Source organism: Rattus norvegicus, chromosome 5 (assembly GCF_036323735.1).
Source record: "Rattus norvegicus strain BN/NHsdMcwi chromosome 5, GRCr8, whole genome shotgun sequence".
Classification (NCBI taxonomy): domain Eukaryota; kingdom Metazoa; phylum Chordata; class Mammalia; order Rodentia; family Muridae; genus Rattus; species Rattus norvegicus.
In genome coordinates, this window is record NC_086023.1 from 132,613,044 (window position 1) to 132,636,068 (window position 23,025).

General features: G+C 35.6%; 2 protein-coding genes across 4 annotated transcripts in view; both read left to right on the forward strand.

Annotated features, from left to right (window-relative positions):
• Skint4 (selection and upkeep of intraepithelial T cells 4) overlaps positions 1 to 23,025 on the forward strand; it is a 201,262-nt gene that overhangs the window by 63,748 nt on the left and 114,489 nt on the right. The gene's annotated exons all lie outside the window — the stretch shown is intronic.
• Skint5l (selection and upkeep of intraepithelial T cells 5 like) overlaps positions 1 to 23,025 on the forward strand; it is a 45,522-nt gene that overhangs the window by 6,020 nt on the left and 16,477 nt on the right. For 2 of the 3 annotated variants that reach the window (XM_063261326.1, XM_039111175.2), the window contains exons 3-6: positions 1,952 to 2,014; positions 9,264 to 9,323; positions 11,302 to 11,364; positions 13,473 to 13,535. In XM_063261326.1, coding sequence (XP_063117396.1) covers positions 1,952 to 2,014; positions 9,264 to 9,323; positions 11,302 to 11,364; positions 13,473 to 13,535 — 249 coding nt within the window. The remainder of the gene's footprint in view (positions 1 to 1,951; positions 2,015 to 9,263; positions 9,324 to 11,301; positions 11,365 to 13,472; positions 13,536 to 23,025) is intronic. The other variant, XM_039111176.2, reaches the window with a different exon arrangement.

Below are 23,025 nucleotides of genomic sequence, written 5' to 3' on the forward strand. Positions count from 1 at the left end.
ATTTGCCACCTGCTACTATATCAGTAGCTCTGGGGCAGTGTTGGTCCAAGAGAAAGAACATGAGGCTTTGGAAGTTCATGAAAATAAGTTAATTTTCCACTGTTAATTATCAGACACAAAAATTCAATATGCAAGTGAAAAGGTATTGAAATGAGAAGTTTGATGGTAATAGGAGTATATGTAACTATGACTTCACAGAAAATCTGAAACTCAGAATGACCAGTTTAAAATGTTTGTGTACAGTTTATAGGAAGTGGAAATTTATAACTGATAAAACAAGCTATGTGATAAGTTAAAGGTGTGGGACCAGAAAGTAAAATGTGAAAATTAAGGCCAAATGCTGATTACATACCCATAAATTTATGAGGAATTGATATTTAACTGCAGGCATATGCACAGGTTAATATTCCTGTCTTCTAAGACATAACCCATGAGAAATTTATAGGAAAATGGAAGATGCTCTAGTGAAGATATTATAGATGTCATAAAAACAACCTCAAACCTTGCTAATTGTCCCAAAACAGGACATCACATGAACTGAGTATCCAAAACTACAGGAGTCATGGTTGAAATGCCAGAACTCTACCTGTAAATGGTTTCTCCCAAGCCTACCTGAATAAATCAATGAACCTTGACAAACAAAATATGATAGGAGCTTGATTCTCTGGTAAAAGAGCAACTAGTAGATAAATATTTAGAGGAGTATACCATCCTTGAAAGTGCCTGGATTTGTATGAAATAAAAATAGTAAAATATTGAGTATATTAGCAGATATTAGAGCTGGGTATAGAGTAATTCAACAAATCTCTATATTACAACCACACAGTCCACTTATTTTTTATTATCAATTTGCAATAAATAAATAATTAAATAAATAAATGGTTACTCAAAATAGAAATAAGCTGGAAAGGATTGGCCAAAGCATTACTATAGTTTAGCTTGCATTAAACACGGTTAACATCACAAATAATCAAAGCCTGATTATTGGTCATGAACACAGCAAGTTGAATGAAGATTCTCAGATAGCAGATGCTGGCTGAAGGCCAATACTCTGATATCTAAAGTCTGATTTAATTTGTTCATGCTAAAAATATTCTTTTGTATTCTTTTGTAACTTTAAAAAATTTGGAGCAATATTCAGGTGCCAGGAAAAGGTCTACCTCATACACAAAGATTATACAAATTCTAGAGAAGTCTTCTGTGATTGTAAACTAATCTTGGTGTCAATGGTGAGCAAAATCATATAAGAATCAGATGCAAGGCATGTTTTAAATTGTTTGAAAATTTAAATTTCTTATGAAATACAAGTTCTTAGACTATTAAATGCTCATGCATCACCTACGGAAGAGCAGAGAGGGATTACATTATTTCTAATATTCATCACGCTTATGTACTAGGTGATCCTATACCTAAAGATCTCTGCTGTCTAAACTCCTAGTGATTCAGTTGCAGAAAATATGGATATATTCAAAGATATTATGAAAAAGCCAAGAAGGTCCCCATATCTCAAAAATGCTTGGTGATTCTATTTTGGGAAATTTGAGCAGTAAAAAGACATTTGTGAATAAGGCACTCATAAAAGCAATGGTTATCTAGGTTATAAATCAGAAACAAAGCCTATTCCTCCAGTTATATTTATGTGATGAGGCAGGAGTTACCATTGGAACAAAGATTATATGTCCCAGAGAGACAACCAATGACTTTTCCAGATTTCAAAATATGAAATGTGGACCTAGCTGGAGACCACACTGCAAAACTACAGGCCATTTTCCAATTAATATCAAGGAAATAATGGGCAAGCAAATCTGGCTCTAAGAAGAAAAACAAATCTAATGCATGCTGCTTTGAGCTGTGCTGTTTAGACATTGTAATAAATAAACATCTTACTCTGCACCCCATAATCTCAATTTTATGAAAATAACTAATTGAATTCATCGTCTTTTCCCCACAGGAATAAATAATTTCCTGTTTCATATATTTCCAAGGATTTTTCAAATTGCCAGTGAGATTCCAGGTATGATCAATAAAGATACAGCTTAAGGCCATTAGCATGATTTGCCAGCTGCTACTGTTTCATTAGCTTTCAGACAAAGCTGGACCAGGAGAAAGAACATGAAGCTTTGGAAGTACAGAACAATATGTTAATTTTCAACTGTTAATGATCCGGCACCAAATTCAATATACACATAAAATGTATTGAAATGGAGACTTGAGGGTAATAGGAGGATATGTACTATGATTTCATAGAAATCTTGAAACTCAGAATGGCCAATTTAAAATGTTTGTACATTTCTCCAAAATTGACCATATAATTGGTCAAAAAAAGGGCCTCAACAGGTACAGAAAGATAGAAATAATCCAATGCATGCTATCAGACCACCACGGCCTAAAACTGGTCTTCAATAACAATAAGGGAAGAATGTCCACATATACATGGAAATTGAACAATGCTCTACTCAATGATAACCTGGTCAAGGAAGAAATAAAGAAAGAAATTAAAAACTTTTTAGAATTTAATGAAAATGAAGGTACAACATATCCAAACTTATGGGACACAATGAAAGACGTGCTAAGAGGAAAACTCATAGCGCTGAGTGTCTGCAGAAAGAAACAGGAAAGAGCATATGTCAGCAGCTTGACAGCACACCTAAAAGCTCTAGAACAGAAAGAAGCAAATACACCCAGGAGGAGTAGAAGGCAGGAAATAATCAAACTCAGAGCTGAAATCAACCAAGTAGAAACAAAAAGGACCATAGAAAGAATCAACAGAACCAAAAGTTGGTTCTTTGAGAAAATCAACAAGATAGATAAACCCTTAGCCAGACTAACGAGAGGACACAGAGAGTGTGTCCAAATGAACAAAATCAGAAATGAAAAGGGAGACATAATTACAGATTCAGAGGAAATTCAAAAAAATCATCAGATCTTACTATAAAAGCCTATATTCAACAAAAATTGAAAATCTTCAGGAAATGGACAATTTCCTAGACAGATACCAGGTACCGAAGTTAAATCAGGAACAGATAAACCAGTTAAACAACCCCATAACTCCTAAGGAAATAGAAGCAGTCATTAAAGGTCTCCCAACCAAAAAGAGCCCAGGTCCAGACGGGTTTAGTGCAGAATTCTATCAAACCTTCATAGAAGACCTCATACCAATATTATCCAAACTATTCCACAAAATTGAAACAGATGGATCACTACCGAATTCCTTCTATGAAGCCACAATTACTCTTATACCTAAACCACACAAAGACACAACAAAGAAAGAGAACTTCACACCAATTTCCCTTATGAATATCGACGCAAAAATACTCAATAAAATTCTGGCAAACCGAATCCAAGAGCACATCAAAACAATCATCCACCATGATCAAGTAGGCTTCATCCCAGGCATGCAGGGATGGTTTAATATACGGAAAACCATCAACGTGATCCATTATATAAACAAACTGAAAGAACAAAACCACATGATCATTTCATTAGATGCTGAGAAAGCATTTGACAAAATTCAACACCCTTTCATGATAAAAGTCCTGGAAAGAATAGGAATTCAAGGCCCATACCTGAACATAGTAAAAGCCATATACAGCAAACCAGTTGCTAACATTAAACTAAATGGAGAGAAACTTGAAGCAATCCCACTAAAATCAGGGACTAGACAAGGCTGCCCACTCTCTCCCTACTTATTCAATATAGTTCTTGAAGTTCTAGCCAGAGCAATCAGACAACAAAAGGAGATCAAGGGGATACAGATCGGAAAAGAAGAGGTCAAAATATCACTATTTGCAGATGATATGATAGTATATTTAAGTGATCCCAAAAGTTCCACCAGAGAACTACTAAAGCTGATAAACAACTTCAGCAAAGTGGCTGGGTATAAAATTAACTCAAATAAATCAGTAGCCTTCCTCTACACAAAAGAGAAACAAGCCAAGAAAGAAATTAGGGAAAAAAACACCCTTCATAATAGACCCAAATAATATAAAGTACCTCGGTGTGACTTTAACCAAGCAAGTAAAAGATCTGTACAATAAGAACTTCAAGACACTGAAGAAAGAAATTGAAGAAGACCTCAGAAGATAGAAAGATCTCCCATGCCCATGGATTGGCAAGATTATTATAGTAAAAATGGCCATTTTACCAAAAGCGATCTACAGATTCAATGCAATCCCCATCAAAATACCAATCCAATTCTTCAAAGAGTTAGACAGAACAATTTGCAAATTCATCTGGAATAACAAAAAACCCAGGATAGCTAAAACTATCCTCAACAATAAAAGGACTTCAGGGGGAATCATTATCCCTGAACTCAAGCAGTATTACAGAGCAATAGTGATAAAAACTGCATGCTATTGGTACAGAGACAGACAGATAGACCAATGGAATAGAATTGAAGACCCAGAAATGAACCCACCTATGGTCACTTGATTTTTGACAAAGGAGCCAAAACCATCCAATGGAAAAAGGTAGCATTTTCAGCAAAAGGTGCTGGTTCAACTGGAGGTCAACATGTAGAAGAATGCAGATCGATCCATACTTATCACCCTGTACAAAGCTTAAGTCCAAGTGGATCAAGGACCTCCACATCAAACCAGACACACTCAAACTAATAGAAGAAAATCTAGGGAAGCATCTGGAACACATGGGCACTGGAAAAAAATTCCTAAACAAAACACCAATGGCTTACGCTCTAAGATCAAGAATCGACAAATGGGATCTCATAAAACTGCAAAGCTTCTGTAAGGCAAAGGACACTGTGGTTAGGACAAAACGGCAACCAACAGATTGGGAAAAGATCTTTACCAATCCTACAACAGATAGAGGCCTTATATCCAAAATATACAAAGAACTCAAGAAGTTAGACCGCAGGGAGACAAATAACCCTATTAAAAAATGGGGTTCAGAGCTAAACAAAGCATTCACAGCTGATTAATGCTGAATGCTGAGAAACACCTAAAGAAATGTTCAACATCTTTATTCATAAGGGAAACGCAAATCAAAACAACCCTGAGATTTCACCTCACACCAGTGAGAATGGCTAAGATCAAAAACTCAGGTGACAGCAGATGCTGGCGAGGATGCGGAGAAAGAGGAACACTCCTCCATTGTTGGTGTTTTTGCAGACTGGTACAACCATTCTGGAAATCAGTCTGGAGGTTCCTCAGAAAATTGGACATTGAACTGCCTGAGAATCCAGCTATACCTTTCTTGGGCATATACCCAAAAGATGCCCCAACATATAAAAAAGACACATGCTTCACTATGATCATCGCAGCCTTATTTATAATAGCCAGAAGCTGGAAAGAACCCAGATGCCCTTCAACAGAGGAATGGATACAGAAAATGTGGTACATCTACACAATGGAATATTACTCAGCTATCAAAAACACCGACTTTATATAATTCGTAGGCAAATGGTTGGAACTGGAAAACATCATCCTGATTGAGCTAACCCAATCACAGAAAGACATACATGGTATGCACTCATTGATAAGTGGTTATATGTCCGAATGCTTGAATTACCCTAGATGCCTAGAACAAATGAAACTCAAGACAGATGATCAAAATGTGAATGCTTCACTCCTTCTTTAAAAGGGGAACAAGAATACCCTTGGCAGAGAAGAGAGAGGCAAAGATTAAAACAGAGACTGAAGGAACACCCATTCAGAGCCTGCCCCACATGTGGCCCATACGTATACAGCCACCCAATTAGACAAGATGGATGAAGCAAAGAAGTGCAGACCAACAGGAGCTGGATGTAGATCGCTCCTGAGAGACACAGCCAGAATACAGCATATACAGAGGCGAATGCCAGCAGCAAACCACTGAACTGAGAATAGGACCCCCGTTGAAGGAATCAGAGAAAGAACTGGAAGAGCTTGAAGAGGCTCGAGACCCCATATGTACAACAATGCCAAGCAACCAGAGCTTCCAGGGACTAAGCCACTACCTAAAGACTATACATGGACTGACCCTGGACTCTGACCTCATAGGTAGCAATGCATATCCTTGTAAGAGCACCAGTGGAAAGGGAAGCCCTGGGTCCTGCTAAGACTGAACCCCCACTGAACTAGACTGTTGGGGGGAGGGCGGCAATGGGGGGAGGGTTGGGATGGGAGCACCCATAAGGAAGTGGAGGGGGGATGTTTGCCCGGATACCGGGAAAGGGAATAACACTCGCAATGTATATGAAATACTCAAGTTAATAAAAAATATATGTATACTCAATAAAATGCTATATCATATAGGGTTAAATTAAATGAAAATGAATGCTGAAATTTATCATGTCATATTCACAGCATTTGCGTTCTTACCTTCATTTTCTAAATGTACATTTCACATGCACAAACTTTGGAGAAGCAAAATCTGTGAAGGTTCTGATTAAAGAAAATCCAATCTCAGTAATGAAGGAACACTAACTCTGAAATTTTAATTGGGTTATAAAAATAATCATCTCACTCTATAAAAGCTGATATCTCTATTATAACTATACATTAATTTTCCATATATGGTTAATTATGTCCATTTTCTTTTAGTAGTATAATTTTAAATGTGAAACACAAATTGAGAAAAGATACATTAGGTGTATAAAATAATATACTTTGCATTTTCTATTTTATTTAATCACCCTCAACATACATCTATAAAATTTATTTGTTCCATATTGCTAATAAATGCCATAAATAACTCCTTTCTAACTGCTGAAACAAGATGTTCCATTACAATACTAAATTAAGAAATGCCTCCAAATAAAGTGTTAAGGATTATGATACTAAAACAAGTGAAGAGGGTAATGATTTTAACTGTTGGCCATTAATTGTAAATCTACATATTAAACTACGGAGCCCTATTGCTTGTGATTCGGCCTTATTTCCTTCTCAAGTGCCAAATGCACTTAACATTCAATCATCTCATAAAATTATAATAGAGGCAAAAGTGTGTGCATGGCAGCCCGAGGCACAGGCACTAACTGTGCCCAGTGTGCTCAGACTGTGGCTCCAGCTCATTTATCCTGCACAGTATGAGTGCAGAACAACAGGGCACCGAGTACTCTTTAGTACCTCACTCACCCAAGGATCCAGTCAGCAATTTCCTTTATTTTATCTAGAAGGAATTTTGTATCACAGTATCCTCCTTTCCTTCACCCATTCGTATGGAACACTGTTTTTATTTGCACATTACAGATTATGGGTTCTCAGTGTCAAGGAGATGATGCTGTTTTGGGAATTTGTGGTGGAGCTGAATGAAAATGATTTGATGATGTGTATTAGTATTAATAACCATCTCAAGATTTGCTTTGCAGACATTCATTAACTCTTTATGATTTTCTCTACTCTTTACTTGCACTTTTTTGTCACTTATTTCTGCTGGGATGTTTGCTCATTTGCATGGAGTTTTTACTGTTCTCTTTATTCAAATTCTTAATCTGTATCATTGTCTAATATCCATATTGAATATTATTAAAGTCCCCTTTATATATATGTATATATTAATTGCTTCAATTAATTAAAGCTTCATTTTCATTAAAAAATAAAATATTTATACACAGTTTATAGGAAGTAGAAATTTATCACACATAAAACAAGATAGGCAATAAATTAAAGGTGTGGGTCCCAAAAGTAAAATATGAAAGTAAAGGCCATATGTTAATGATATGTACATAAATGTCTGTGGAAGGTAACTTTTTACAGGAGAGACATAAACAGGTTAATATTCCTGTTTCAAGATATAGCCCATGATGAAATTTATAGGAAAATGGAGAATCATCTGGGGGAAGATACTATATATGTCACCAAAAACAATCCTAAGCTTTGCCAATTGTCAAAAAATAGAATATAACATGACATGAATTTCCAAACTACAGAAGGAGCCATGGTTGATATGCCAAGAGTTCTACCCTGAAAATGGTTTCCAAAGCCTATATGAGTAGATCAATAGTCCTTGACAAACAAGATATCAAAGGAGCTTGATTCTATGGTAAAAGAGCAATTAGTGAACAAAAATTTAGAGAATTATACCAGCCTTGAAAGTGCCTGCATTTGTTATGAAATAAAAATAGTAAAAATTGAGGGTGTTAGCAGATTTTAGAGCTCACACTAGAGTAATTCAACAAATATGCCCATTACAGCTATAGAATACATTTACTTTTTTATTATCAGTGTGAAAAATATTGGGTTACTCAAAATAGAAATAGGCTGGAAAGAATTAAGCAAAGCATCACTACAGGCCAGGTTGCATTAGAAATGGTTAACATCACAAAGAAACAAAGTCTGAATATTGGACCATGAAGCATAGCAAATCAAATAAAGATATTCAGAGAGCAGTTGCTAGTTGAAGAGCAGTATTCTGATGTCCAAAGTCAGATTTAATTTGATCATGCTAAAAATCAAAAAGAACAATTTTCTTTTGTACCTTTAAGAAACTTGAAGAAATGTTCAGGTGCCAGGAAAAGTTCTACCTCCTTTACAAAATTTGACAAATTCTAGAGTAGCCTTCTCTGATTTTAAAGTAATATTGGTGTCAATGGTGAACAAAATCATATGAAAACCAGATGAAAGACATGTTTTAAGAGAGAACTCGTTTGAAAATGTAAATTTCTTATGAAATACAAGTTCTTAGACCATTAAATGCTCAGGCATCACCTATGGAAGAGCAGAGAGGGTTACAACTGATATTGTTTATAATATGTATCATCCTTATATGTTAGGTCATCCTTTATGTACAGATCTCTGTTGTCTAAATTCCTAGTGATTCAATTGCAGGAAACATGCTATACTCAGATATTGTGAAAAAGTCAATAAGGGTCCCATATCTCAAAATGCTTGATGATTCTATTTTGGGAAATCTGGTCAATAGAAAGACAATTGTGAACAAGGCATCCATAAGAGCAATGGTTATTCTATGTTACACATCAGAAACAAAGCCTATTCCTTCAGTTTTTTTCATGGGATGAGGCAAGAGTTACTATTGGTAAAAAGATCGTAGGTATAAGACAAACAGACAAGGACTTTTCATAACATCAAAATATAAAATGTGGACCTAGCTGGAGATGACAGAGCAAAAACTACAGGTCATTTGCCAATTTTAAGCAAAGGAGGAATGGGCAAACAAAACTAGCTCTAATAAATAATGGAAATCTTATGCATGCTACTGCAAGCAGTTATGCTTTACACATTGAAACAAATAAACATCTTTCTCTGTACCCCAAAATCTCAATTTAGTGAAAATAACTAATTGAATTAATCATTTTCCCCCCATAGGGATAAATTTTCGGTTCAGTTTATTTCCAAGGAGTTTTCAAGCTGCCAGTGGGAATCCAGGTATGATCAAGGAAGATTTCTTTTTTTTTTTTATTTATTTTTTTTTTATTAACTTGAGTATTTCTTATATACATTTCGAGTGTTATTCCCTTTCCCGGTTTCTGGGCAAACATCCCCCTCCCCCCTCCCCTTCCTTATGGGTGTTCCCCTACCAACCCTCCCCCCATTGCCGCCCTCCCCCCATAGACTAGTTCACTGGGGGTTCAGTCTTAGCAGGACCCAGGGCTTCCCCTTCCACTGGTGCTCTTACTAGGATATTCATTGCTACCTATGGGGTCAGAGTCCAGGGTCAGTCCATGTATAGTCTTTAGGTAGTGGCTTAGTCCCTGGAAAGGAAGATTTCAAAAGAAAATTTAACCCACGATTTGTAAATCCACTAATAAAATTTAATGCATTTAGTAGGCCATATGTTGATAATATGCCCATAAAGTTATGGTGAAGGAAACTTTTACAACAGTGAGGTACACTGGTTAATATTCCTCTTATCCACGAAACAGCCATTGATGTAATTTAGAGTTATGACGAGTATGATACATGTGAACATATTATGTATGTCTGCAAAAACAATCCCAGGCTTTGCCAGGTTTTGTAACACAGCATATAACAGTAACTGAGTTTCCAAAACTACAGAAGGAGCCACAGTTGAAATTTCAATGGCCATTTCAATGAAAATGTTTACCTCTGAAGCACCAATGAATAGATCGATGGCCCCTGACAAGCAAAATATGATAGGAGCTTGATTTTTCTTACAAGATTAAGGAGAGGTCAAATATTTAGAGAAGTATGAAACTTTGATCATCTCCATTTCTGATAAAAAAAAACCCATAAAGAATATTGAGGATGTTAACAGATTTTAGAGCTGAGGATAGAGTAATTCAACAAATATGTCCATTACAGTGATGACATCCATTTTCTTCTTTATTATCCATTTGCAAAAAACTGAGTTACTTAAAAATGAAATAGGCTGGAAGGAATTTGCCAAAGCAATCACTAAGGGGCAAAGGCAGGAATAGTATACCATGAAGCAGAATAAAGAGAATGAAGATACCCAGAGAGCAGTTGTTAGTTGAAGGGCAGTACTCTTATATCCAAGGTCAGATAAAATTTGGTCATGATAAAATACCAAGAACAAGGGTCCTTTACAAATTTAAGATCTTTGGGAAATGTTCATGTGCTAGGAAAATGTCTACCTCATTTACAATATACAAATTATGGAGAATCTGTCACTGATTTCAAACAAACATTGGTATCAGTGATGAACAAAATCATATGAGAACCAGATACAAAGAAGATTTTTATATGGGTCTTATTGTTTGAATATGTGAATATCTTTTAAAATACAAGTTCTTAGAACATTAAAGGCTCATACACTATCATCGTAGAAGTGAAGAGATATACAACTGATATTGGTTCCAGTATGTATCATGTTAATAAACGAATAATACCTAGAGAACTCTGATGTCCAAATGCCAAGTGATTAAGTGGCAGGAAACATGGTCATTTAAAAAGATTTTAAAAGCAAGTCACTGTAAGTCTCTATTCTTATAATCCTGGTATATTTATTGTGAAAAATTTGGTCATTTGCAACACATATGCAACCAAGACAAACTAGTAGTCCTAGGTCTAAATCAGAAAAAGAATACAGCCTATATTTCCAGTCTGTTCATTTGATGAGGCTAAGATTAAATTTACCTTTGGAACAATGATGGTAGTTCCAAGAGAAACAACCAAGGTATATTCCTGCCATCAGAAAATGAAATGTGGACATAGCTGGAGGACACAGAGCAAAAAGTACAGGGCATTTGTCAGACAGGAAGAAAACACAGGCACAAATACCTCAGTAAAATAATCCAAGTAGATTTCATGCTAGTACATGTAGTGCTGATCTAGACTTGGAAATAAGAAAAATTTCTGTCTATACCCACAAAACTCAACTTTATAAAAGGGAGTAATTGAATTTATGTTATTTTACGCACAGTTCAAGAAGAGCTGCTGATGGGAAGAAGTCAGTCGAATGCACAAAATTCTAATGAGAATCCAGGTATGATTAATGAAGATTTTACAAGAGAAATTAACCCCATAGTCTGTGAAAAAAGAGAGATACGACTTAATGCAGTTAAAGGATTTTCCAGCTGCTACTGCATCCCTAGAACTTGGACAAAGCTGCTCCTCAAAAAGTCCAAGAGTTCTTGGACATATGGGAAAATGTGTTAATTTTCAGATGTTTACTATCATACATTAAAATTAAATATGCCCATAAAAGATATTGAAATATGAGACTTGATGGCATTAGGAGCATATGTCACTATGATTACACAGACATCTTGAAACTATGAATGGTCAATTTAAAATGTTTATACTTAGTCTAAAAGAAATGCAAAAATATCTCAGATAAAATGAAGTATACAGTGAGTAAAATATATGGGACCAGATAGTAAAATGGAAAGTCAAGGCCCTATAATGATGACTTGCTCACAAATCTATGGGAAAGTGACCTTTTGCAACCATGAGTTAGATGGGTTAATATGCCTATAGACCAAGGCAAAGCACATGATGAAACTTTTGTTATAATGGAAGAGGTTTCAGAGTTAGATACTGTAGATCTATATCATCATCAAAAAATGAAGAAACAAACAAAAACAATCCCCCCCAAAATCCCAAAAAGCTGAAAACCAACCAACCGAAGAAACAAACAAACAAGCAAACAAAAGAACAGACTTTGCCAGTTGTCCAAACACAGGACCTAACAGGAACTGAGTTTTGAAAGCAACAGAAGAAACCACAGTTGATATTCCAAGAGCCTGAAATGGTTAAAAATGGTTACCTAACAAGCCTGTATGAGTAGGTCATTATACCTTGTCCAAGAAAATATGATAGGAGCTTGAATTTCTTGTTCAAGTGCAACCAGAGGCTAAATATGCAAATATGAGATGTATGCAGCCCTTGGAAAAACTCCCTTCTTTTGTTATGAAACAAAAATAGGGAAAGTTGAAAATGTTGATAGATTTTAGAGCTGAAGATAGATTAATTCAACAAATATGTTCTTTCCAACCATGGAATTCATTTATTTCTGTATTATCCATTTGCATAACACTGGGTTACTCAGAATAGAAATAGGCTGGAAAGAATTGGTCAAAGCAGTACTAGAGGCCAGTATGCATTTCAATGGTTAACATCACAAAGAGGCAAAGCCAGGAATCATGTAGCACAGCAAATAGAATGAAGACAGTCAGAGAGCAGTTGCTAGGTAAAGGGCAGTGTTCTGATATCCAAAGTCAGATTCAATTTGATCATGATAAAATACAAATAACAATGTTTCCTTGTACCTTTAAGATCTTTGGGTAAATGTTCACATTGTCAGGAAAGTTCTACCTCATTTACAAAGATTATACACATTGTGGAGAAGAGTTAACTGATTTTGAACTAATATTGGTGTTAGTCATGCACAAAATCATATGAGAACCAGATGCAAAGAAGATTTTTATATGGACCTTGCATTTTGAAAATGTGGATATCTTATGAAATACAAGTTTGTAGACCATTTAAGGCCCATACACAGACTATGGAGAAGTGGAGAGTTATACAACTGATATTATTTCTAATATCTATCATGCTAATATACAATTAACTTCCAAGTGTTTGAGTGGCAGGAAACATGGTCATTAACAAAGATATTACATACCAACCATTGCATGTCTCTGGTCATTTAATCCTGGTATTTCTATTGTGAGAAATTGGGTCATTTGCAATGCAATTGCTAACAAGACACCACTAAATGTAATGTTGGTCCTAGGTATAAATCAGAAAGAAAGACTAGCCTACTCTTCCAGTATGTTTATTTGATGATGCTAAGGTTACCATAAGAACAATGATTGCAGGTACAAAGAAACAACAAAGGTATATTGCTGATATCAGAAAATGAGATGGGGACCTAGCTGGGGCCACAAAGCAAAAAGTGCAGGCGGTTTGACTCTTGTAATCTAGGAAGGAAAAAAGCAGACAAACTATATCAGTGAAGTAATACCAAAAGAACTAATGTTACTACAAGTAGTGCTAATCCAGATTTGGCAATAGAAAAAAATATCTGTGAAACCCCAAAAACTCAGTTTTATACAAGTAACTAATTTAATTAATGTAATTTTCACACAGACGAAGAAGAGCTGTTGATGGGAAGAAGTCAGCTGACTCTTCAAAATTCTAGTGTGAATGCAGGTATGATCAATGAAGATTTCAAAAGAGCAATCCTTACTCTATGAAAAATAGAGGTAGAATTTTATACCATTAGTACGATTTCCCAGCTCCAGGGCAAAGCTGTTCCAGGAGGAAAATAAGGAGTCTTTGAGGTACAGCAAAATATATCAATTTCAACTGTTAAATGATGAGACAGAAGCTAGAAAGAACCCAGAGGCCCTTCAACAGAGGAATGGATACACAAAATGTGGTACATCTACACAATAGACTATTACTCAGCTATCAAAAACGATGACTTTATGAAATTCATTGGCAAATGAACTGTAAAATATCATCCTGAGTGAGGTAACCCAATCACAGAAAAACACACATGGTATGCACTCATTGATAAGTGGTTATTAGCCCAAATGCTTGAACACCCTAGATGCACAGAACACATGAAACTCAAGAAGGATGACCAAAATGCGACCCCCTCATTTCTTCTTTAAAGGGGGAACAAGAATACCCTTGGGAGGGAATAGGGAGGCAAAGTTTAGAACAGAGGCAGAAGGAAAAGACATTCAGAGACTGCCCCACATGTGGCCCATACATATACAGCCACCCAATTAGATCAGATGGATGAAGCAAAGAAGTGCAGACTGACAGGAACCCCATGTAGATCTCTCCTGAGAGACACACCCAGAATACAGCAAATACATAGGCAAATGCCAGCAGCAAAACACTGAACTGAGAACGGGACCCCCGTTGAAGGAATCAGAGAAAGGACTGAAAGAGCTTGAAGGGGCCTGAGACCCCATATGAACAACAATGCCAACCAACCAGAGCTTCCAGTACTAAGCCACTATCCAAAGACTATACATGTACTGACCCTGGGCTCCAACCTCATAGGTAGCAATGAATAGCCACGTAAGAGCACCAATGGAAGCAGAAGCCCTTGGTCCTGCTAAGACTGAACCCCCAGTGAACGTGATTGTTTGGGGGGTAGTGTTGTAATGGGGGGAGGATGGTGAGGGGATCACCCATACAGAAGGGGAGGTGGAGGGGTTAGGGGGATGTTGGCTGTGAAACCGGGAAGGGGAATAACAATTGAAATGTAAATAAGAAATACTCAAGTTAATAAAGATGGAAAAACAAAAAAAAACCAACAGAAAGCAGCAACGTTAAAATTCCAAGAACTACACCTTAAACATGATTATCTACCATGATTATTCTCTGATTACATCTTTGGCACTTGACAATGAAATATGATATGTGGTTGAATTTTTTGTACAATTGCAAGTTGAGGTCAAATATTGAGATTAGAATTTCCACCTTTTGGAAATCCCTTCTATTTGTTGGGTAACAAAATTAAGAAAATTTGAAGATGTTAACAGACTTTAGAGCTGAGGATAGAGTAAATCAACAAATATGTCCATTATAGCAACAACATAATTTTTCTTCTTTGTTATGCATTTGGAAAAATCTGAGTTACTCAATATAGATATAGGTTAGAAGGTATTGGTCAATGCAGTAGTAGAGGTCAATCTGCATTTTCAATGGGTAACATCACAAAGGAACAAAGGAAGGAATACTAGACTATGAAATAGAGATAGTGTAATGAAGATACTCAGAGAGCTGTTGTTAGGTGAAGGGCAGTACTATGACATCAAAAGTGCGATTTAATTTGAACATGCTAAAGTACAAAGAACAATGTTTAATTGCAGCTTTAAGATCTTGGGGGAAATGTTTAGGAGGTAGTAGGAGGTGTGCAACATTTAAAATGTTATAGAAGCTCCAGAGAAGTATTCCATTATTGTAAACAAAAAATGATCTCTGGGGTGAAAAAAAAATCTTATGAGAACCAGGTGAAAGTTAGGTTTTTATAGTGAATTGATTGTTAGAAATTTTCAGTATTTGTGAAACACAAAGTCTTAGACTATTAAAAGCACAGAAACAACCTCTGGCAGACTGGACAGTGTTGAGACTGGCCTTGGTCCTAATATGTATTGTGCTTAAACATTAGGTCTTGCTATACTTAGAAATCTTTGCTATTTCAATGATACCTGAGTCACTTTAGGATACATGGTCATGTGCAAATTATTTAGAAAGGGGGAAAGCCTGTTACTCCAGCTGTGCACCTTTGAGGAGTCAATTGTTACCAAGGGGATAATGATTACACGTACACGCAAAACACACAAGACTTTTCCTGACATCAAATATTGAAAGTTATGACAAGCCTAGGGCCATAAAACAAAAACTGTGGGCCTATTGACTTTGGTCAGCCATGAAAAAATAGAGCTAAAGTAGATATACTATAAATAGAGCTAATTCTAGCTCTGTGAATGAATGCAAATCTAAGGCATAATGTTTAAGGCAGTACTGCTAATATAGTCAAAAGTAAATATATTACAAATGCAAAACTCAATGTTATAAAATCAGAAATTGAATTATTGACCTTATTCCCATAGGCATAAATGATTTGCTGCTGGAATTATTTCAAAGGAATGATCAAGGTTCCAGTGTGAATCCAGGGATGAATAATGAATATTTCACCAAAGAAAGAATTCCACAGTCTATGAGAAATTTGAGATAAGATTTAACGCACATAGGAGGATTTCTAAGCTGCTACTCATTCTAAGTCTCAAAGGAAAACCTGGTCAATCAAAACAATGTGTCTTAGGAAGTGTGGAAATATTTCAAATTTATCTGTAAATGGTTAGAAACCAAAACTCAATATCCGCTTAATACATATGGAAATAGGAGGCCTGAAGAAAATAGTAGTTACTATGATATTCCATAAATCATGAAATTCAAAATGGCCAGTTTAATATGATTGTACATGGATTATAGGAAGTGAAATATTCTCAGAGATAAAATAATATTTTCAATGATTGAAATATGTAGGACCAGAAAGCAAATTTTTTATTTAAGGCCATATGTCAGTGACCTGCTGATAAACTTACAGAGAAGAGAACTTTCACAATGTTGAGGTATACAGGTAAACATATATGTGATCCAAGACACATTACATGATGAGATTTTGTGTAAAAATCCACATGGGAAGAATATATACATATATATATATATATATATATATATATATATATATGTATATATATATACACATTAAAACAACTCCAGGATTATTGCCCATTTTGCAAGCGGAATAGAACCTGAACTGAATTGCCAAAACTACAGAAGGTAGCAAGGTTAAAATTCAGAGAACTATACCTTAAATACGGTTACCTCTGGCAGACTGGACAGTGTTGAGACTGGCCTTAGTTCTAATATTTATTGTGCTTAAACATTAGATCTTGCTATAGGAGTAGATATTTGGCTACTAGGAGTAGATATTTGGCTCTTGATAAAGAAATATGATAGGAGGTTGAGTTTTTTGTACAACTGCAAATAGATGTCACATATTGAGATTACATGTCAGCCTGTGGAAAACCCTTCTATTTGCTAGGTAACAAAATAGGAAAAATTGAAGATGTTAACAGACTTTAGAGTTGAGGATAGAGTAAATTAAAAAAATGTCCATTACAACATTGACATTCATTTTCATCTTTGTTATTCATTTGGAAAAATCCTGGTTACTTAATAGAGATACAGGCTAGAAGGTATTGTTCAAAGCTAGGACATTTTGCATTTACAATGGGTAACATCACAAAGTGGCAAAGGTAGGAACACTGGACTATGAAATAGAGCTAGTAGGATGAAGATCCTCAGAGAGCAGTTGCAAGGTGAAGGGAGTACTATGACATAAAAGTCAGATTTAATTTGATCATGCAAAAGACAAAATCAATGCTTATTGCAGCTTTCACATCCTGCAGAAAAAGTTCATGAGGTAGTAGACAGTGTACCTCATTTATGAAGATTATATAAATACTGGAGAATTTTTCCCTTATTCTAAACTAATAATGATCTTAGGGATGAACAGTATCTAATGAAAACAAGATGCAAGGAAGGTTTTTATAAGGAACTGATTGTTTGAAATTTTCAATATCCTATGAAAGACAATGTCATAGATCATTAAAGCCCTAGAAATCACCTCCAGCTTACTGGAGGGTGATGAGACTAATCTTGGTACAAATATTTTCATTGCTAACATATTAGCTCTTACTGTACCTAGAGGTCTCTGTTCCCTCAATGACACATGAACCTGTTGCAGGATATATGGTCAGGTGCAAATTAATTAGAAAAGAATTATTTAGGTCTCCTACCTCAAAAAGATTGGTGACTTTAATTGAGAAATTTGGGCCTTAGAAACACAGTTTTAAACAAGACACCCCTAGGTGAAATGGTATTCCTACGTGTAAATCAGGAAATATGCCTGTGACGACAGCTGTGTTCCTGTGATGAGTCAATTGTTACCATTATAAGAATGATTGTAGGTCCAAAAGAGACACACAAGGCCTATTCTTGACAACAAATATTGAAAGTTATGCCTAGCTTACAGCCACAAAAGAAAAAGTATAGACCTCCTGATTTCGGTCAGCCAAGAAGGAATAGTGAGTCAAATCTGACTCTATGAATTTGTGCAAATCTAATGCATGATGTTTCAGGCAATACTGCCTATAGCTGTCTAAAGGCAAATACCTTACTCACAAACACAAAACTCAATATTATAAAAGACACTAATTGAACTAATGATCTTACTCCCATAGGCATAAACAATTTGCTGTTGCAATTATTTCAAAGGAATCATCAAAGTTCCAATGTGAATACAAGCATGAATTATGAATATTTCACAACTAAAACAAGTACATGGTATTTGAGAAAATTGAGATAAAATTTAATGCACTTTGTATGATTTCTGAGGTGCAACTCTCTACAAATCACTAAGGAAAACCTGGTTCAATAAAAAGAACAGGTGTCTTGGGAAGTATGGAAATATATGTCAATTTCAGCATTTACTTGTCAGAAACATAAATCGACATGCACTTAATATTTTTGGAAATGGGAGTCTTGATGAAAATAGAAACATATGTTACTATGATATTCCAGAAATTTTGAATTTCAAATTTGCCTGTTTAAAAAGACTATACCCAGATTATAGGAAGTGACAGTTACCACAGATAAAGTGTTCAATGAGTTAAATGTGCGGTACCAGAAAGTCGATTGTTTTATTCAAGAATATATGACAATGACATACAGGGAAGAGAACATTTACAATCTTGAGGTACATGGACCAATATAAAAGTGATCAAAGATATACTACATGATGAAATTTAGTGTAAAATGGAGTATTCAGCATGTGACAAGGTTATATATGTAATTAAAGACAACTGCAGTAATTGTAAATTGTCCAAACACAGAATGGAACCTGAACTGAGTTTCCAAAACTTCAGATGTAAGCAAGTTTAAAATTCAAAGAACTATACCTTGAATATGTTAACTTCCCATGTCCTCTCGGAGTAGATCTTTGGCTCTTTACAAAGAAATATGATAGGTGCTTGGTTTCTTTGTACAAGTGGAGGTAGAGTTCAAATATTTAGATTAAAATTTCAGACTTTGAAATGTCCTTGGTTTGTTAGGTAACAAAAATTTAAACAATTGAGGATGTTTAGAGCTGAGGCCAGAGTAAATCAACAAATATGTCCATTACAGAAATGAAATTCATTTTCTTGTTTGTTATCCATTTGGAAAAATCTGGGTTACTCAATATACATATAGGCTAGAATATATTTGTCAACACGATAGTAAAGGCAAGACTGCATTTGCAATGTGTAACATCATAAAGGGACAAATGCAGGAATACTTAACCATGAAATAGAGCTAGTAGAATAAAGATACTCAGAGAGCAGTTGCTAGAGGGAAGGCAATATTATGACATCAAAAGTCAGATTTAATTTGATCATGCTAAAGTACAAAGAACAATGTTTCATTGTTTTAAGAGTCTTGGAGGAAAAGTTCAGGAGGAAGTAGGAGGTGTACCACATTTATAAACGTTATAGAAATTCTAGAGAATGGTTTCTTATAAACTACTTTTGATATCAGAGATGAAAATATCTTATGAGAACCAAATGCAAGCAATGTTTTTATAGGGAGTTGATTGTTAGAAATTTTCAATATCTTATGAAGTAAAAAGTTTTAGACTACTAAAGGCCTAGAAACCCCCTCTGGCTGACTTGATGGTGATGAGACTGGTCTTCGTTCTAATATTTATTATGTCAAAGTATTAGGTCTTCCTATACTTACAAGTCTCTCTTATCTCAATGACACCTGCTTCAGTTGCAGGATACATGGTCAGGTACATATTATTTTGAAAAGAATTCTTTAGGTCTCCTGTCTTATAATGATTAGTGACTTTAATGGAGAAATTTTGGCAGTAGAAAGAATGTTTTGAACAAGACATCCCTAGAAGAAGTGGTTTACCTACATATAAATCAGGAAAAAAGCCTGTTAGTCCTTCTGTACACCTTTGATGAGTCAAATGCTACAAATGGGACAGTGATTACAGGTACATTCGAACACATGTCCTTTTCATGACATCAAAATTTGAAAGTTATGACAAGCTACGTGACACGACAAAACCTGTAGGCCTATTAATTCTAGTCAGTCAAGTAGGAATAGTGAACCCAATCTAGCTCTATGAATTAATGCAAATCTAATGCATGATACTTAAGGCACTTTTGTTTATACCTGTCTAAAGTTAAATATCTTACACACAAATGCAAAATTCAATGTTATAAAATCACGAACTGAACTTACTTCAAAGGAATGACCTATGTTCCAATGTGAATCCAGGTATGAATTATGAATATTTCACAAAAGAAAAAGTCCATAGTCTATGAGAAAATTGAAATAAAATTTAATGCCCTTCAAAGGATTCCTGAGCTGCTACTCTCACCATATCACTAAGGAAAACCTGGTCTGGTAAATATAACAGGTATCTTATGAAGTATGGAATAATATGTCAATTTCACCTCAGAAACTAGAGTCAATATGCACTTAATACTTATAGAAACGAGAGTCTTGATGAAAATAGGAATGTTTGTTAATATGATATTCCAGAAATCATGAAATTGAATTGGGCCTGTTTACAATTATTATATCCAGGTTATAGGAAGTGACAAGTTTTCACAGATTAAATGAAGTGTTCAGTGAGTTCAGTGTGTAGGACGTGAAAGTCAATTGCTATTTAAGGACATATGACAGTGAAATGCCTAAAAACTTACAGGGAAGAGAATGTTCACAATCTTGAAGTACAATGACCAATATAAAAGTGTTCAAAGACATATTGCATGATGAAATTTAGTGTAAAATGGAGTATTCTGCATGCAAAGAGGGTATATATAACTTTAAAAACAATCCTCGGAATTGTTGATTGTTCAAACACAGAAAGAAACCTGAAATGATTTGCCAAAACTACAGAGAGTAACAAGGTTAAAATTCTGAGAACTATAACTTGAACATGGTTACCTCCCATGTATACAATGAGTAGAACTTTGGCACTTGACAAAGAAATAAGATATGGGCTAGAAATTTTTGTACAGGTGCAAGTAGAGAATGGAAATCCCTTCTATTTGTTAGGTGACAAAAATATGAAAAATCGTGGATGTTAACAAACATTAGAGTAGACGATAGAGTAAATCGACAAATATGGCCATTAAAGCAATGACATTCATTTTCTTCTTTTTTATCCATTTGGATAAATCCAGGTTGCTCAAAATAGGCATAGACTGGAAGGTATTGATCAACGCAGTAGTAGAGGCCACTTGGCATTAGCAAAAGGTAACATCACAAAAAGACAAATGAAGGAATACTTAACCATGACAGAGGGCTAGTATAATCAAAGTACTCAGAGACCATTTGCTAGGTGAAGGCAGGACTGTGACATCAAGAATAAGAGTTAATTTGACCATGCTAAGGTACAAAGAACACAGTTTCATTGTAGCTTTAAGACCTTGCTGGAACTGGAAAATATCATCCTGAGTGAGGTAACCCAATCACAGAAAACACGCATGGTGTGCACTCATTGATAAGTGGCTCTTATCCCAAATGCTTGAATTACCCTAGATGCACAGAACATATGAAACTCAAGAAGGATGACCAAAATGCGAATGCTTCACTCCTTCTTTAAAAAGGGAACAAGAATACCCTTGGCAGGGAATGGGGAGTCAAAGTTTAGAACAGAGGCAGAAGGAAAACACATTCAGAGCCTGACGCACATGTGGTCCATACATATACAGGCACCCAATTAGATCAGATAGATGAAGCAAAGAGGTGCAGACCTACAGAAACCGGATGTAGATCTCTTCTGAGAGACATAGCCAGAATACAGCAAATACATAGGCGAAGGCCAGCAGCAAACCACTGAACTGGGAACGGGACCCCCGTTGAAGGAATCAGAGAAAGGACTGGAAGAGCTTGTAGGGGCTAGAGACCACATATGAACAACAATGCCAAGCAACCAGAGCTACCAGGGACTAAGCCACTACCCAAAAACTATACATGTACTGACCTGGGCTCCAACCTCATAGATAGCAATGAATAGCCTAATAAGAACACCAGTGGAAGGGGAAGCTCTTGGTCCTGCCAAGAATGAACACCTAGTGAACGTGATTGGTGGGGGGAGGGTGGTAATGGGGAAGGATGGGGAGGGGAACACCATATTGAAGGGGAAGGGGAGGGATTGGGGGATGATGGCCGTGAAACTGGGAAAGGGAATAACAATCAAAATGTAAATAAGAAATACTCCAGTTAATAAAGATAAAAAAAATTACAAAAAAAGAAAAATTAAAAAAAAAAAACGGAGGCAAAAAATGTACCTTAGGAAATAAGGAAATCTAGGTCAAATAATTCTGTTAATGGTCCGAAGCCAGGAATCGATATGCAATTAATACTTTGGAAATAGAAGGCTTAGTGGAGTCAAGTGTTACCAATCAGGCAATGATTGCAGGTAGAGTCAAAACACACGAGGACTTTTCGGGACATTCTTTATATCGATTGTTGAAATTTTTGATGAGCATAGGGTCCCGTAACCAAACGTATAGGCATACTGACATTGGTCAGCCAAGAAGAAATGGTAAGCAAAATCTTGCACTATGAATTAATGCATGATGCTTAAGGCAGTACTGCTTATAGTAGTTTAAAGGCAAAAGGCTTATTCACAGATGCTAAACTCAATATTATAAGATCAGGGATTGAACTATTGACCTTATTCCCATAGGCATAAACGATTTGCTCTTGGAATTTTTTCAAAGGAATGGACAAATTTCCACTGGGAATCCAGATATGAAAAAGGAACATTTCACAAATGACAGAATTCCACGATGTATGAGAAAATTGAGATAAAATTTACTTCACATAGTAGGGTTCCTAAACATCTACTCTCTCTATGACTCTATGAAAAATATAATATATAAAAAATTAAGAAAAATAAAAAAGAATGGAATCAAAAAAATTTACCTTAGGAAATAAGGAAATCTATGTCAAATACTTCTGTTAATAGTCTGAACGAAGGAATCGATAAGCACTTAATTCTCATCGAAATAGGTGGCTTGATGTAAATAGTAATTTATGTTAT